The 15,562-nt window shown below is 38.0% G+C and overlaps 1 protein-coding gene across 1 annotated transcript; it reads right to left on the reverse strand.

The window, feature by feature from the left end:
* Window positions 1–1,708: 1,708 nt before the first annotated feature.
* Window positions 1,709–14,662, reverse strand: LOC138038426 (tropomyosin-like). The gene is made up of 9 exons (XM_068884287.1): window positions 14,273–14,662; window positions 13,954–14,087; window positions 11,242–11,287; window positions 10,670–10,741; window positions 9,666–9,736; window positions 9,506–9,581; window positions 6,398–6,460; window positions 3,151–3,220; window positions 1,709–1,967 (listed from the first exon to the last, which is right to left on the reverse strand). Exons 1-9 carry the CDS (start codon window positions 14,384–14,386, stop codon window positions 1,885–1,887), a joined length of 729 nt encoding a protein of 242 aa, XP_068740388.1. The 5' UTR covers window positions 14,387–14,662; the 3' UTR covers window positions 1,709–1,884.
* Window positions 14,663–15,562: the final 900 nt, after the last annotated feature.

Here is a 15,562-nt window from a genome sequence, read left to right on the forward strand (position 1 = left end):
AAAGTTAGTCATTACTTGACTCACAAGTTCTTTTCCACTGTCAGATTGCAACTTTATCGGAAATCCCACCACCCATGCCCGAATAGACACTCTAGGGTTTTAGCAGCTCCTCATGTTTCTATATCTTTTAGAGGAAATACCCAAGAGTAGTTTGCGTAAGGATAAAAATCTGAAAAATCAATCAGATCCACTTGCACACGGAAAAAGAAAACTGGATGCTTGGATTGGATTTGTCATGGTTCTCTTGCAGTGACAATTAATGCTGCTTTGTTCCTGGAGTAGTTTGCATAGCGAGGTAAAGTAAGTTAATTGTAACTTGCTCGGAAATTCCGCTGTAAGACATTTGTACATATTTCTCTGTTTTGTTTCTGTCATGGTAACATGGATCGAGCTTCGACTCGAGGGACTGTCAATTTACTTTTGCAAGGTACTTTAGGTGAATGTGCTTCTGAGAGTATCCTATGTTATTCCTTTCTCGGAACGACATGTTTGCTGTTACTGTTGACGATCAAGAGCCCATTTCTTGCTGGCAATTTTTGCATTTGATGGACTGGAGAGAACTAAGCATTTTCGCTCTTCTTCAGATAAATTTAGCCATCGTTGAGCTTTTTATTAAAAGTCGCCAACCATTGACCGAATGCAAAAATGGCCGCCAACAAATTATTCTTTTGTCTTTGTGTTAATTTAGCCTAACTAGCCTCGTTCACCCGCCTAAAATTGAAAGAATTTGGGCTGTAAAACGAGGCTAGTTAGGCTAATTAACACAAAGACAAAAGAATAATTTGTTGGCGGCCATTTTTGCATTCGGTCAATAAATAATGTTGTTTTGCTATTCGTACATTTTGTGGACAGCTTAAGCTCGTTCAACATTCCAAAAAGTACTTAGATTTTAGTCTCACATCGTGTCATTTACGCATGTGCGAAATTGTAGTTACCGCAGAGGCTTGGAAATAGCTTTAACTCTCCAACGAAAATTCAGATCTTAACCCGATGGCATAGCGTTAAACGCAGAGGACACGTAACGATGGTGCAAGGTTCGAATGAAAAGCTTGAGAAGAAAGCGAGGTAGGGGAAGTACGTTAAGTGGTAAAGATTGTAGGTAGCTACAGAGAAGGAGGTAGATGGGGAGATAGGTAAGAAGTAGAGAACAGAAGAGTCGGAAAAATTATTTCATTTACTGCTTTCTTTTTTATTTCCTTTCTTTTTTAACCCCCTTAAAAATCCAGGCTCCGTTTTTTATTACAACCCCAAAAAGAGGGAAAGTCCTTTTTTAGACAGTTGATAATAAACTGGTTTCAACATTTTAACCTCGGTGAATTTGCTTTCAAACTAGTTTAAAATAAAATGACCTAGGTTGAAAATCATTTTAACCTGAATTTAATTTCAACCTGTAACATATATACCAATTTTCCAGAGCGCGGGCACTTCTGTAAACCCGTTGGAAGATTATTTCTTCTTTATTGGATGATACCAGCGAAGATGATAGGAGAAAATGGCGTCAGTAGACCAGGGGGGTGTTCTATACTTTGCAAATGAAGGACGTTCTATGCAATATTTCATACCAGCCACCGTAAACTATGTAAATTTTATGTTGACAAAAAAAAGCCCACCACTTTTGGGCTGCTTGTGGTTTTGTATTCAACAGGAGTCAGCTTCTCCTGACCAACGAACCGGTCGCTTAAATTAAAAAATATATGTATGTATATCATTTGAATGAAATACGATGCCTTTATTGCACACTTTAAACTGAAAATAGGAATGCACTTCTTTGCATTCTTATTGCAGGCTAATACATCGGAATCAAAAAAACTTAAACTGAAGAAGGGTAAATTCTAGAATATTTTGAGTAAAGTAAGGCAGCTTAAAGCTTGTCCATCCGTGGCTTCACATCTCTTCAAATTCCTGAATGGTTGTTTTCAGTTCTTCTTCAGCAGAGGAATGCTCATCTTTGATTTTGTCCAGGGCAACTAGAACAGAAAATTTAAAATATTTCATGTTTCTCAGTTGGAGAGTGTCACGCAGGGAAGTACTGGAGGCAACAAGAAAATTCTGGGGGAACAAAAATTTCCTCTTAAAAACAAAATAATTGGTCCAAAGGAACAAACGAAGAATGTGAAAAAAAAAAACCACCCAACCACTGGAACTATGATCTCACGACCTTTTCTTTGCTTCACTTCCCTCTGCTGCCTTGACCATGAAAACGTTAAGGCCTGACAGTTTGCTGTGAAGGACTCTTTTTGCAAGTTGCTTCTTTGCTGTCGTTTCTTCCCCAGATACATGGTCAAAGTTGGGTCTTCTTCTTTACCCTCACCTTCCATCGAGCTGTCTTTAAATATATGCTTGTGTTCCCTTGTTCCCCAAATTACTTTCAAACTTGTTCCCAACTTTTTGATCCCTAAAATTGTTTTCAATTATTTTTGTTCCCTTGTTCCCCAAACCCCTGGGAGGGCCTCAGTTGCGTCTCGATGATAGTTCATGTTTATCCTATACGAAGCCCGGGAAATCTTGCTTCCAGGTAGCAAAGTGAAGGGAGAAATAAATTAAAAATCGACGCCAAGCGCAAGAACACGAAAGGAACCTCACATGGCAGGTTGTTATTGGCAAAGGGCGGGTTGATTAATGATGGGTTACTACTAATATAAGACTCCTGAAATATGCTGCATGATTTATAATGGTAATTGAACTGAGTGGAGTGCAATTTGGTCTGAAAGCAACGTGTGATTTCAAAATCGAACAAGCGCACAGCGCAAGTTCGATTTGAAATCGCAAGTATGATTTCGGCCCAAAATTGCACGACACAAAGTTCATTACCACTTTGTTACATCCACTTAGAAATCACACAACAATTATTTAATCGCTAAAATACAGGATTTTAGTCAGTACCAATATTTTATTGATCCAGTTGGGAATAAATGTTGCAAAATTCGCCACACAATGGGTTTCCTTTTCTTTCATTTTCCTGCAATTTGATTGGTTACCTTAAACAAGCCTTGAAATCTGATTGGTTGTTTTGTTCTAGTGTTCCTTTCTCATTGGCTGAGGATATTGTGTGATTCACAGCAAAAAATAGTGCGATTTGGGACGAGCCAATCAGATTGCAAGGATCAACAGTGATTTGTAAATGGATATAATAAAGCTGGTTATTCGTACCATCCATTGCATCAGCTTCCCTCTCCAAATCAGAGACTTTAGATTCGGCTGCGTCCGCACGATTAACCGTCTAAACCAACACAAAATGACATCCTTTATAAAATGTTTACAACTGCATGGCTATCATGAGGATAAACTTTAAGATCTAATTACTATTTTACGTACCATTATCAAGATAGATAGATAGATAGATAGATAGATAGATAGATATGAAATAATGTCTAAAATCAAATCAGTTTATATAATATATAGATGTGTAAACGATGTTGGTTTGCCAACGATGCCAGATGCCTTGGAGAAAAGGATTCAGTGGATACAGAACGCTTGTGCTTTAAATAATCATAGGTTGAATAAACAGAAGAAGATGCGAACTTTTCTCCTAGGAGGTCTTTAATTCAAGTGGACGTTTCGTCCATTCGGACTTCTTCAACACTAAAAATATCAATGAATAGTATTTACAAGGCTAAAAAATTCTTCAAAAAGCAAAAAAACGCGAACGTTTTCGGCGTTAAAGCATCTTCCCATGGAACATAAGATAACATGAGAATAACCTGCGATCAGGCTCTATTTTAGTTTCGCGTGCTACGTGGAGTTGGCGAAACGAAAAATAGAGCCTGACCAAATTCCTCTTCGAAATTCCTTCCGCCCACCTTTTTTGATTGATTGACATGTCCTTCATCGGCCAATCAAATTTACTTCCATTACACCAATACACGCGTGGACGGCAGATTCACGCTATTTTGTTTTGACCAAAGTTAATTACCGTGGGAGGAATATTATAAACGAATTCGAAAGTTACCGTTGGCTTTAATTTGAGAAAAACACATTTAAAGCATGGGGAATGTTTTCGACGACTATATTGCGGCAAAGGCCGGTGTAATTCTCCCTCCGAACTTCACTGAATATGCAATCTTTTAAGCTTGACATCTTAATTTGTAATTGAGATAACCTAGCATTTTGTCGTTGGACGGTTTGGCAATAAATTTTTAAAGAAAAAAAAGAGAAATACATTATTCCTTTAACGTGTTTGCCCATGAAGGTTTTTTTGGTGATTTTTTCGGGTAATATCTTCAGTTGCAGTGTATTTCTAGAATTGCGCGCAGTAAAATCATGATACGTTTGCCTGTTAATTTTTTGATGGAGTACGAACAGTAAGATGGACTCGCAAAGTTTCTTTTATTGATGTACAATTGATCTCTCTGGAAACATGCCATTTTAGTTTCTGGAGTGTGAGTTTTAAGTTAAATCAACTGGAAATATTATGAAGTGTGCAAAAAAACCGTGTCATGTACAGTAAATAAATAAAGCCGTTTGATACACAGATATTCAAAACATGCATTCGTGTAACTTGCGATTTTATCAGCATCTCCTCCTGTTGATATATATGTCCCTTGTCTCATCCAGGAAACCAATATGCATCGGCTTTCATTGCCATTTGAAAGAACCAGCTATTTAGCGGCTTTCAAAACATCAGGGAAGTTTGTGCCAAAGTACTTTCAACCCCATGGCCACAGAGCTCGACAACGGAATCGCTAATTTCACTCGTTCCAGAGATTCAAACCCGATTCTGGACAAGTTATGAGATATTTCAGATGGCATATCACCATTTATACAAATAAAATCAAGTTGCACCGTCCACGGCATTGTAAGAACAAAAGGGAGCAAATTCCTTCGTACACATATGGCGGATTAGTCTCGAGGACGTCGCGAGAGCTCCGCGCAATCACGATGGCATTTTCACTTCCGGCGTTTCAACAGCCAATCAGATCACGAGTTTGGTCGGCCAAAATTTGGCCGACCAAACGGAATTCTTGAGAGACTTTTGGTCAGGCCCAATTTTAGCGAGCGACGACATAAGAGAACATATGGGAGAAGCTAAAAATGGGCCTGATCGCAGGTTAACATGAGAATAACGTAATAATAGAAAATTGTAAAACACCCGCTAAAAGGCAAATAAAATGCAGCAAAGAACAAGATTGTGTTAATTGTAGCGAATCCTATTCCTGGAATTAAATTCGCACCTTTTGTTAAGTCCATAATTGAGCACACCAGACTGATATCTATTCCAAACCCACCGATAACCATATTTGCTACGGAATAGCGCACACCCTGCCCATGTTACCAGAGGCATTCCCTATGGAGTAGCTACCAGGATTCGAAGGATTTGTTCTCTTCTGATGAGGCGTTTAGTAAACGCTCTTCCGAGTATCAGGGATGTTTATATAACCGGGGTTATAGCCCCTAGTTTGGTTTCACAACAGTTTGAGAAAGCCCAGTCCATTCCTAGACAAACGTTGCTTCAACCCCAGCCTAAGGAGTCCAAACAAATTCTTCGACTTGTGCCTGATTTCAACCCTCGCCTACCCCGCGTTGGAAAAATTATTAGGAAGTTCGTGCAAGAAATGCAATGTGCAATACGTTGGTTCCACAAGTAACGAAGTCCTCTATGATCACTAAAAAACGTACTTGTGAAGTTGCTATTCATTTTTATAAAGAACCTCATGCTCCAGCAGATTTTGAATTTTGAATGCTTGAACAGTTGTGTAACATCAGTGTCAACAATAATAGTCTTGATGATCGTCTGCTCACAAGAGAGGCCTTTTGACGTGCTCAATTATGCACTCTCAAGCCTAACGGACTTAACAAAAACTGCGAGTTTAATTCCACGAATAGTATTTTATTTGCTTTTTAGCGGGTGTTTTATTATTTTTATTTATTTTTTTATTACGTAATTCTTATGTAATCTTGTGTAAAGATTTTTTAATTTGTTTGTTCTCTTTGTTAGCTATGGTTTTGTAACTTATTTTAGGCTTTTTCACTTCTTGTAAATTTTATTCCGAGTATTGATATTTTTAGTGTTGAAGAACCCCGAATGGGCGAAAGGTCCACTTGAATTAAAGACCTCCTATGAGAAAAGTTCGCATATTTTTCTGCTTATAATCTATAATTTTTTTTTCTTCATAGAAAGCGTTTCTATCCGAAATAAATGAATTTCTAAATCTTTTTTTTGTTCTACCTTCCCGGGCCCCGGAATCTTGGATTCTGTCCCCTCATTGTTATTACACAAATTTTTTTGTACTTGTCAGGACAATTTTACTTTCAGTTTCGTCCGTTACCAAGCAAGTAAGATACCATCGCTTTTATGGCTCTATGCAAAGTGGAAGTGAACACGACTCTTAGAATTACGACGTCATCTCTTCGATTGTGCTAATACTAGGCCTAAATCATCAACTAACATATCTCTTACCTCTTCATAGAGCTCCCCGATTTGCTCGATTCGCTTTTCCAACTCCCTTTCACGTTTGTGTGACTACGAATGATGACACAACAATGTAAACAACAACAACAGCAATTAAACGCTATTCTAAGATGCCAGTAGAGGCCCTTTGGCTTACACGTTCACATGTTTAATTATTTTGTGATGTCCTGTCCCATCTTGAGGTCTTTTAATTTTTTAAGCTTTGGTAATAAATTCAGTGTAAAGATAACAAAACACACTCTTGAGTAAAATGCACTCGTTTCTTCTTTAAATAGTCTGCTAAAAAAACTAACTGCAAATTGCTCTGACGGACATTTTCCTGCATGTCTTGCAGTTGCACTAAGCAAACGTTTATTGCACAGACTAAGGAAGGACTGAAGATGTTGTTTACGCTTCATAATTCCTTTTCTTTTCTGTCTAATCTGATGCCAGGTTGAAACATTTTTGGCTTTACGTTTGCACCAAAAAGTACCGTAAACGCCGGGAGTTAACAGAAAAAGACAAGCCAAAAGACAGATGAAGAAAAAAAATAACATAGTTTTTATATATAACTCTGAATCGAATTCTCATCGAAAGATTAATGGCAATCGATCGTAAAAACACGAAAATATCTGCAGTCTGCAGGAAGAAATTGATCACGTGCTAGGCAACCCTAAAGGGGCACGTGATCAGCTTGTGTCAACTAAATGAACTACGGGAAAGAATGTTGATCGTTCGTCGTTTTCTGAGTAAAACAACGTACTTTTTAGCCAACAAACTTCTGTCTTTGGTTTTTTTTATTTTGTTGTAATATTGAACTGAATATTTACATTTCATCTGTCGGGTCAGGAAGCCTTCTTTGTCGGTTTCCTGAGAAACGTATCTATTTTGACTTCAGGGTGAACTATTTACACAATCGCGAGGTTGAATTGAGCGGCCATGTAATTGAAAATCTAAAAACATCTATGAGATACAAAAACAGAGACTTGCGAATTAGTTAAAGAAATATTGTTGGCTTCCCAAATAAACTTCATTTTACACTATAACGACAAAATCATTTGTCAGAGAGAAAAAATTCCTGTCTCCTCGCGTATCACATTTCAACGCATGTATGCAAATTTGTTAAGCTCGAATATTATTGAAACAAACAACATATTTGCTATCAGAGGAAAAAAACCCTTCCTATTTCATTGCGTGCGTGAAGACAAGAAAATCAATCGTGTCAAATTACCATGTGCAACAAAATAAATTTCAGGGTCAAACCCTTTCCTGAAGAACCTTTGCCTTAGTCGACAAGCTTCTTTCAAATAATTCTTGGCTGTCACCTTTCCAATTATTTTTTTACCTGAAGACTGTACAGAGTTGAGTTCAAATAAATACAAATAGCCAGACAACAGAGATCACAGATCCAGTTAAGGTGTTCGACTCCTTCTCTGTCTTTGTTGAACCCATAAGTTACCAGAGAATTTTCCATTTGGTTTCAGTGTTGTACATAACAGCACACTTGATAAAATATTAGAAATACTGCTCACTTTGATTTCGGCTCGACGGGCGAAAGATTGTTGTGGAAGTCCATTACTCGTCGCTTTTGAGATTCGAGATATTTATTTTTCACCGCCTGTCTTGTTTATCCAATTGATGTTCTATAAGGCATATTTGTTTAAAGATCCACCAAAACGCCATTTGTGTTTCAATGACTTTGATGCCATTGCAGGGGACAGGACAAAACCTGGAGCCCTAAAAATACCTTTTTAAAATAGGTGCTTAGACTTAAATATTGTTGAACAACGCTGTTTAAAATGGGTGTTGAGGCTTAAGTAAGCACTATTTGAGATGCTGCTTACACATTGATCAACAGTACTCATTCGAAATAGTATTTTTAGGGTACTCCATTTGGGTAGTCCATAGGGTACTCCATGGAGTAGGGCTCCGCGTTTTGCCTTCTCCCCCATTGCAGGATTATTAAATATTCTACTGTGCCCACCAGCGAAATCTACGTATTTCTACTACCCCCTGAAACCTATCAAAATCTCCATGCACAAAGACACCACTTAGCAGGGGATTGACAGGAAAGACTTTTCCGGACATGAAAAAAAAAAGAAAAAAAGGAAACGACTAAATTTAACTCGTTTTCTGACTGGATTGGCATATGGCAGCCCAGTAAATAGCAATTAACTTCAGCTCTTGGTTGTCTTAACTGAAACAAATGATTCCTTCTCCGTTCTAATTTTAAAACCAAAGAGCAAAATTCAAAGAAAAAACATGATTAAGACCGGTGAATCCATAGTCTCTTAGAAATCTAGCGGAGATAAGTAAAACGTCATTGATTCAATTCAACAATAGTCAAATCAAGCATTTTCGATTTTTTTTCGTATGAAGAGTCCATGAATGTCAATGGGAGAACTTACTACTTCGAGGCTTTGAGGACTCACTCGAGGGCGTCAATGCTTTTAGTTATGTCGGACTGTGACGAAGAAACCAGACAGAGTGGAGCAGGATGATCCAAAACAGGTATAACCAGAGCCTTGTATACAGAAGAGGAAAGACTTCTTTATTTCCTGGACCGACATTTATTTTGAGGAACCTCACGATCCTTTATTGACAACTTTCTGTGTTTGGGTATTACAACCACGCAGCACATCTTGATCCTTGTTTTATTTTAAGCCACGTGGTCGCCCGCGAATGTGCAGCTATAGCCTGTTCCAGGCTCCCAGATGGTAGGGAAAGAGGAAAAAATGCGTGCGAAAAATGAGTGGGGGCTTGGGTGCCTCGCCTCGACTGAAGCCCCCACTCGCTTTTCCCAGGAAGTTGTATTCGTTTTCCCGACTATCTGGGAGCCTAGTGCAGATACGGTATCGAAAACAAAGTACTCGTACAAAGGAGAGCAAAGAACGAAGAAACTTATCAAGTGTGCCGTTGTAAAATTTGTGCTTAGACCTTATGACTGTAGATATAAGACTAATAAGGTTGTGCGGTTATTGAAATTAAGCACCGATTTTAAAACGGTTAGCTTTCTAGGGTGCTTCGTTTTCGATCTCGGTTGCTTTGAGCTTAGGTATCCGTTTTCGATACTTCTCGAGTATGGCCTTCGTAGTACTATAAGCAAAAACGGCATACCTCGGCAAGGTTTATTTCCAATGAACGCAGACTGTTTCCAACCAGATTGGCTTCTTCTTCTAATTCCTTCACTCGTCTAAGCAAAAAACCAGAGCTCGATCATTTTGATAAAAGTGTTAAGTGTTATGAATACTGTATTACACCATATAACCAAACTTACTCATCCGCGTCCTCAGCACGACTTTCCAGTTCATCAAGTTCTTCCTCTGCCTCAGCGAGTTGGCCTTCTAACTGAATGCAATACAGAGAAAACAGTACACTTATAGAAAAGAAAAGAAAGGATAGAAGATTGATAAAAAAGCTTTTTAAGTTTAAGAAAAAGCTTTTTAAGTTTAAGAAATTCGAATCTCCTCTATGTTATTTTTGTGAAGATGTTGTGGAAACCTTGGAACATTTTCTTTTTTTCTGGCCCGAGAGTCAAATCGTTTCTAAATGAAGTATGCTCCACTTTCGGAGATAAACTTAAATGAAGAAGACCTCTCCAGATCTCGGATCTCTTTTTTTTGAATTCAAGACGTGCAAGTTCATAACATCTTGTCAAATTATATAATCCTAGAAAGCAAATTTTTTCTATATTGTTCTAAAATAAGCAAATCACCTTTATCTGCACCTTTGCTAATAGCAAAAATTAAGAACCCTCACAACATAGAACGTTTTATTGCGAGAGAAAACAGTAAACTAAAATTTCATTATGAAAAGTGGGAACCCTCACTCCCACTTATACTTCCTTCAAGGTTTGTTGTTCTTTTTCTGTCTTTTAAAATTTCATCTGCTATATCGTTCGTAACATATATCGATTCCCTTGGCCTTCGTAACCTTGTTAATTCATCTTTTTGTTTTTTTAGTTTTTGTACCTGTTAAGTGTATGTTTCTTTCTTTCGGTTTTAATCTAATACTGGTATTGTATTGTATTTTATTTTGTTGTAATAAGTAGACAAAAAATAAATAAAATACAAAAAAAAAAAAAAAAATACAAAGAAAACAAAGTCCAGTAAAAAGAAACAGTAAAGCAAAGCCAGCTACAAGTAATGTGAAAACTTGTACTCTGATTACAAAGGCGGAGTGCAACTAAAACGAGAAGTTGACAAAAAACATGGTCTTCTAAACCTACCGTTTAGGAAGGTACATTTACATCTCCTACAGCCATGGATTTTAAATTGTTACCTGTTCAATCTCGGCTTCTGCGGCCTCGTGCCTTGCCCTTTCCGCTTCTAATTTAGCCTCGTAGTGAGCTTGCTGTGAAAAGGATAAATTTGTCACTGTGACATTCGGATAAAGATCGCATGCGCATGAGAGTTGAGAATGTTATTTCATGGGATTTCATGGGCTTTCACGGACACGTGCATGCGAGAGACTGTCGCGAAATCTGTGCACACAAACAAAATTGGCAGTTAAGACGGACTGCAGCGGCAAAGCAAGAAATTTATTGGTTAAAAGAGGATAAATAGTGGTGCTGCACCCACAACACACATTTCTTTACTGTTCTATGAAAGAGACCCAAAATGGAAAAAATTATAGGTTTTGACGACTTCTTGTGCATGCATGTAGCAATGGACCGTTCATTTTCAACCTTTACTTTAAACCGCCTCCATTCGGGAACCAAACGGAATAATAATAAAACACTCTAGCTCTAAGTCATATTCTTAAGAAGCACGTTCGTTGGTCTTTTCGTTGTACTTGCTTTAACTCTTTATTTTCAAAGACGACAACAATCCATAACTTGATTCTATAATTACCCGTTCCTCGTCTGCCAGTCCTCTAGTTTCCAGAACTTTCCTCACTCTATAAAATGAAAGAAGTTAGGACACAGATGTTACACTGCTCAATTGAGTGACCAAAGTAATTACTTCGACCAATCACAGCACGTGTAAACAGCACAACGAACCAATCCAAATTCGGAGCAATTCCATGTAACTTGCTCAATGCGCGGGAAAATCGCCGTTGGTTTTGGTTTTCCTTTTCATTGGTTGGTAGAGTGGTTTTCGATTGAGTGTCGAAAGTAATTAGTGAATTACTTTGGTTTTGCATTACTTCACTCAGTGATTGGTTGAAAGTTCTCGCGCCATTTTCTTAACCAATCAGAAGTGAAACCAAAACCAATCGTGGTTCGCGCGTGCACATTTTCCCGCGCTTTGTGTCGGCTACGAGTAATTACTTCGAGTTTTGATTGGTTTACCGGATTGTCTCCGTCGTTTTTGATTCGCCAAAGTAATTACTTTGGTTTTGGTTTTACGACACTCATTTGAAAACCGCTCTAGAGCGTTGCGGGTTGCGGGTACAAATATTGCTTACAGTAGTACAACTTAAGAAAAATCGGTCAGTTTCATTTTATTTGCACTGAAATATACAGGGAGAAAAGGGGGGGGGGGGAGTGCAGCACCTTACCTCCCCTCCCTAAATCAGCCCCTGGTTACTGCAACGACCAACTATGAACTTTTAACTAAGGCAGCATAGGGTAAACCAAAACGACTAATTTAATCAACACCGTCGTAGCATGAAATACAAACACCACGAAAAAATATATTCTCCATTTTACAGACTCAATCGGTAAAAGAAGTCATAACTTTTGTTTATGTCGAGTATTACAAAGTATGGCTATGTGATAACGATCTACGTAACAAATAGTCGAACAATTTCGGTAAACTTGACTCTGCCGCACAAGGCCGCCTGATTTCCTTGATTACCTTTAATTTTGGATGGTTTAGAGCGGTTTTTAATTGAGTGTCAAAAGCAATTAGTGAATTACATTGGTTTTGTATTACTTCACTCAGTGATTGGTTCAATGTTCTCGCGCCATTTTGTCAACCAATCAGAAGTGAAACCAAAACCAATCGTGACTTGCGCGTGCACATATTCCCGCGCTTTGCGTCGACTACGGGTAATTTCTTCCGAGTTTTGATTGGTTTACGGGATTGTCTCCGTCCTTTTTGATTGGCCAAAGTAATTACTTTGGTTTTGGTTTTACGACATTCAATAGCCCTTATTCACGATAGCCGCCATGTTGGTTTTCAAATTGTCATGCAAATTAGCCATGAGTTATGCTGGGGGGCAAACATTGGAATAAAGGCAAATTGTCGAAAATCGGTTCGCCGAAATATTGAATTTACATTGCTAAAAGTACTTTTTAAAATTTAGCGTTAAGTACCTCATAGTAATTTTATATCTTTTGATTGCCTCCGACATTTTGACTTTCTACTTCGTTATCTGCTCATTTTTGACTAAAAAAACATCGAAGTAACTTGTGTAATCATTCTATTTTACTACTTAGGTGATAAACATACAATGAACGTGAAACAGATCATCTGTGTGGATAAGATGTTCGTTATAACCTCTCGAACTTGTGTTGTTTGCCCCCTCAGAAGTGTGTAGCTAATTTGCATGATAAAGGCAAATCCAACATGGCGGCTATCGTGAATAAAATCTATTGAAACTCGCTCTATTTCAAATTTGAGTGTCAATTTACATGACATATTTATGCGATTACGTCCTAGCCACAACATAAAATAATTGTCATTGTAGTTTGGCCAGCCGAAAAGTAATACAAAAAAATTCAAAATTACTTTACGCTATATCGTTTCTTGCTTTGTTCTTTGTTCTAAATTGATTCAAAGAATACCGGTAGGATCATTACAAAGTCAGATGCTGTTAGATGGTAAAGGGTTTATGGGATTGCCTGTAAACGTATTATCCAATAGAGCCATGACATACAGTGCAGTTCAACGGACCATAATGACTGGAGCCATTGATAATTACATGTGTTAATAGCCCGTTGTGAAAACAGTGCAGGAGGTCAAGTCGAACTCGATTGTCACTGATTAGTTCAACTGAGTTTTGTTGTGCCCGCCGAGCCAAAAATTAATCCGCTTCTAGCTGAAAGCATGGTCGAGAAAAGAATAGTTATTAAAAAAGTCAAGTCAAAAAAGAATTTAACTTTAAAGTTACAAAGCATAGACACTGCAGCAGCTTCGCAACTTAACAAAAACAAATTAAGGCGTGCGCGATTTTTGTTGAAAATTCTTTTAAGGTGTGACCCATATCCACAGGTTGCAGTTAGAGCCGTGACTGTGAAGTCACGACATTACTTAACTAAAACTTCTGTTGTTCAAAATGTGCCCCAATTTCGTTTGAACAAAAAGTTAAGGCGGAAAACACTTTAAACAAATTGTTCTAAATGAGAAAGTGAAGAAAATGGGTGACAAGAAATCAAGGATTGCTCTGTATAATACACAGTGCTCACTGTACATACATACTTTCCATGTGTTCAGTTAAAAAGAAAACGCAGGAATTTCACAAATATCGAGAAAAAATCTTCTTAATTACCAACACTTTACCTTGTATACGTGGTAAAAGTGTGCGTTCTGTGAGATCACTGCTGCTCTAGTTGCTGAACAGGCTAAATTGCTGGAAGAAGGATGTCAGGAATTGTGAAAAAATTTCAAAAATGTTACCTTTCAATTTCGTCCGCTTGAGCTTCATCTTGTTCCAGCTGCAAGTTAATGTCAGCCAATTGCGATTCCGCTGCGTCCAACTGGTCCTCAATTCTTTGCAATTCATCAGTGAGTTGTTGGACTTCCTTCAGGGCCTGAAAAGCAATGTGTAACAGCATACAACAATTATTGCCATTGATTGTTAGGAAAGCTGCCTCATCGACTGAACTACTAAAGCAATAAATAGACGACATTTTCCTCTGCAAGCTAATGATTTTTACGACAAATATATAGACATCCTAATGTACGGAACATAAAACCCAGTGACAGCAAGTTATACCTTTTCGTTCCTCTCTTCTTCTTTTTGAAGTTCACGCTCTGCTTGTGTAGCCCTTTGTTCTTTGTCGTCGAGAGTTATTCGAAGAAGAGTGAGCTTTTTTCTAATGGTCTCCATTTAACTTTTTGTGGAAATATCGTTTTCAAAATCAGCTCTTAGAAACGACACAGACCACAAGCACAAAAAAAAACCGGAGTGACTGCCAAGCTGTGATTCTTAACTGATTTTGTTTTTGTTTAGAAATACTATATAAGGGGGCAATATGGAATTCAAAATATGCTAAAACTGTGAAAGTCCCAATGGTAGTCCTCTGACAAGTTCTTCTGTTTGAGTATTATCAAAGTCCTCCCATCATCATAGCGATCCTCCATCGAAAGCAATTTTTGAGTAACTGAAATGGCATAATCCGAACTCTATCTTAATAAGAATTTTTTTAGGTAAGACGTTTACATGGCATGACGTTACTAAAATGTATCCTCTTGATGACTGTTAGTTTTTATTTATCTGTTCACGTTTACAAATTGACGTTGCAAGCAATCAATCTGATTTTGATTTTAAAATCAAAGTTTATTAGGTGCAAAATTTTTCCGTATTTCTTTTTTCTCCATTCTTGATCGAATCCTGGTGACCTGGAAACAGAAAATCGAGTATAAAACGCAAGTAAGGTCTGTTGCTCTTTCCTTGACCTTTAGGTGACATTTCTAAATTTTTAGTCACGCGATTAACACGCCTCAGCAAGGCGAGCTCTCGTGAAATAAAAATTACTACTGAAGACCTAGATCTCCTTTTTCGTCAATAAATCTGCTCTGATGCGACAAAGGCGTGGTCACATAGGAAAGGTTGTGGATACTTATCCCCACTTGGCTATAGTATGGAAAAGTAAATAACACATACGTTGTTCCAAATGGGTACGTATACAGGACATCGACAGTTTACATGACATTTACAAGAAATCTAAAATCCCCTCAAAATTTTGATTGGAAGATAAAGTTATTCCGGTTTGAAAGTCTGAATGTTGTTGACTTCGGACGAAATGCATGTTACTTTGAAAGTGATAAATATCCTCATCCCATTCGGGAGTTTCTGAAACGATACCACCCAACGCAGACCGTTTCTGAACAAAGAAAGATGTTCTTCAAGCTCATGATTGGGTCTGCTGTCTTCTCGCCTTAATTAAGCAGCAGTGGGACCCTGGGAACGAGATATGGTGCTCTCACGGTGAAGGGCGGCCCCCAGACCTGCTAATTGTACAACGTAAGTGGAGCCTGAGCAAAGCTACAATCCGGCTTGAAC

This window comes from Montipora capricornis, chromosome 2 (genome assembly GCF_036669925.1).
Source record: "Montipora capricornis isolate CH-2021 chromosome 2, ASM3666992v2, whole genome shotgun sequence".
In the NCBI taxonomy this organism is placed as follows: Eukaryota; Metazoa; Cnidaria; class Anthozoa; order Scleractinia; family Acroporidae; genus Montipora; species Montipora capricornis.

Coding starts and splice junctions, on each gene's coding strand:
- LOC138038426 (XM_068884287.1), bottom strand. CDS start 14,386: ATGGAGACCATTAGAAAAAAGCTCACTCTTCTTCGAATAACTCTCGAC. Junction 14,088..14,272: donor AAGAAGAGAGGAACGAAAAG/GTATAACTTGCT, acceptor ATTGCTTTTCAG/GCCCTGAAGGAAGTCCAACA. Junction 10,742..11,241: donor GACTGGCAGACGAGGAACGG/GTAATTATAGAA, acceptor TCCTTTTCACAG/CAAGCTCACTACGAGGCTAA.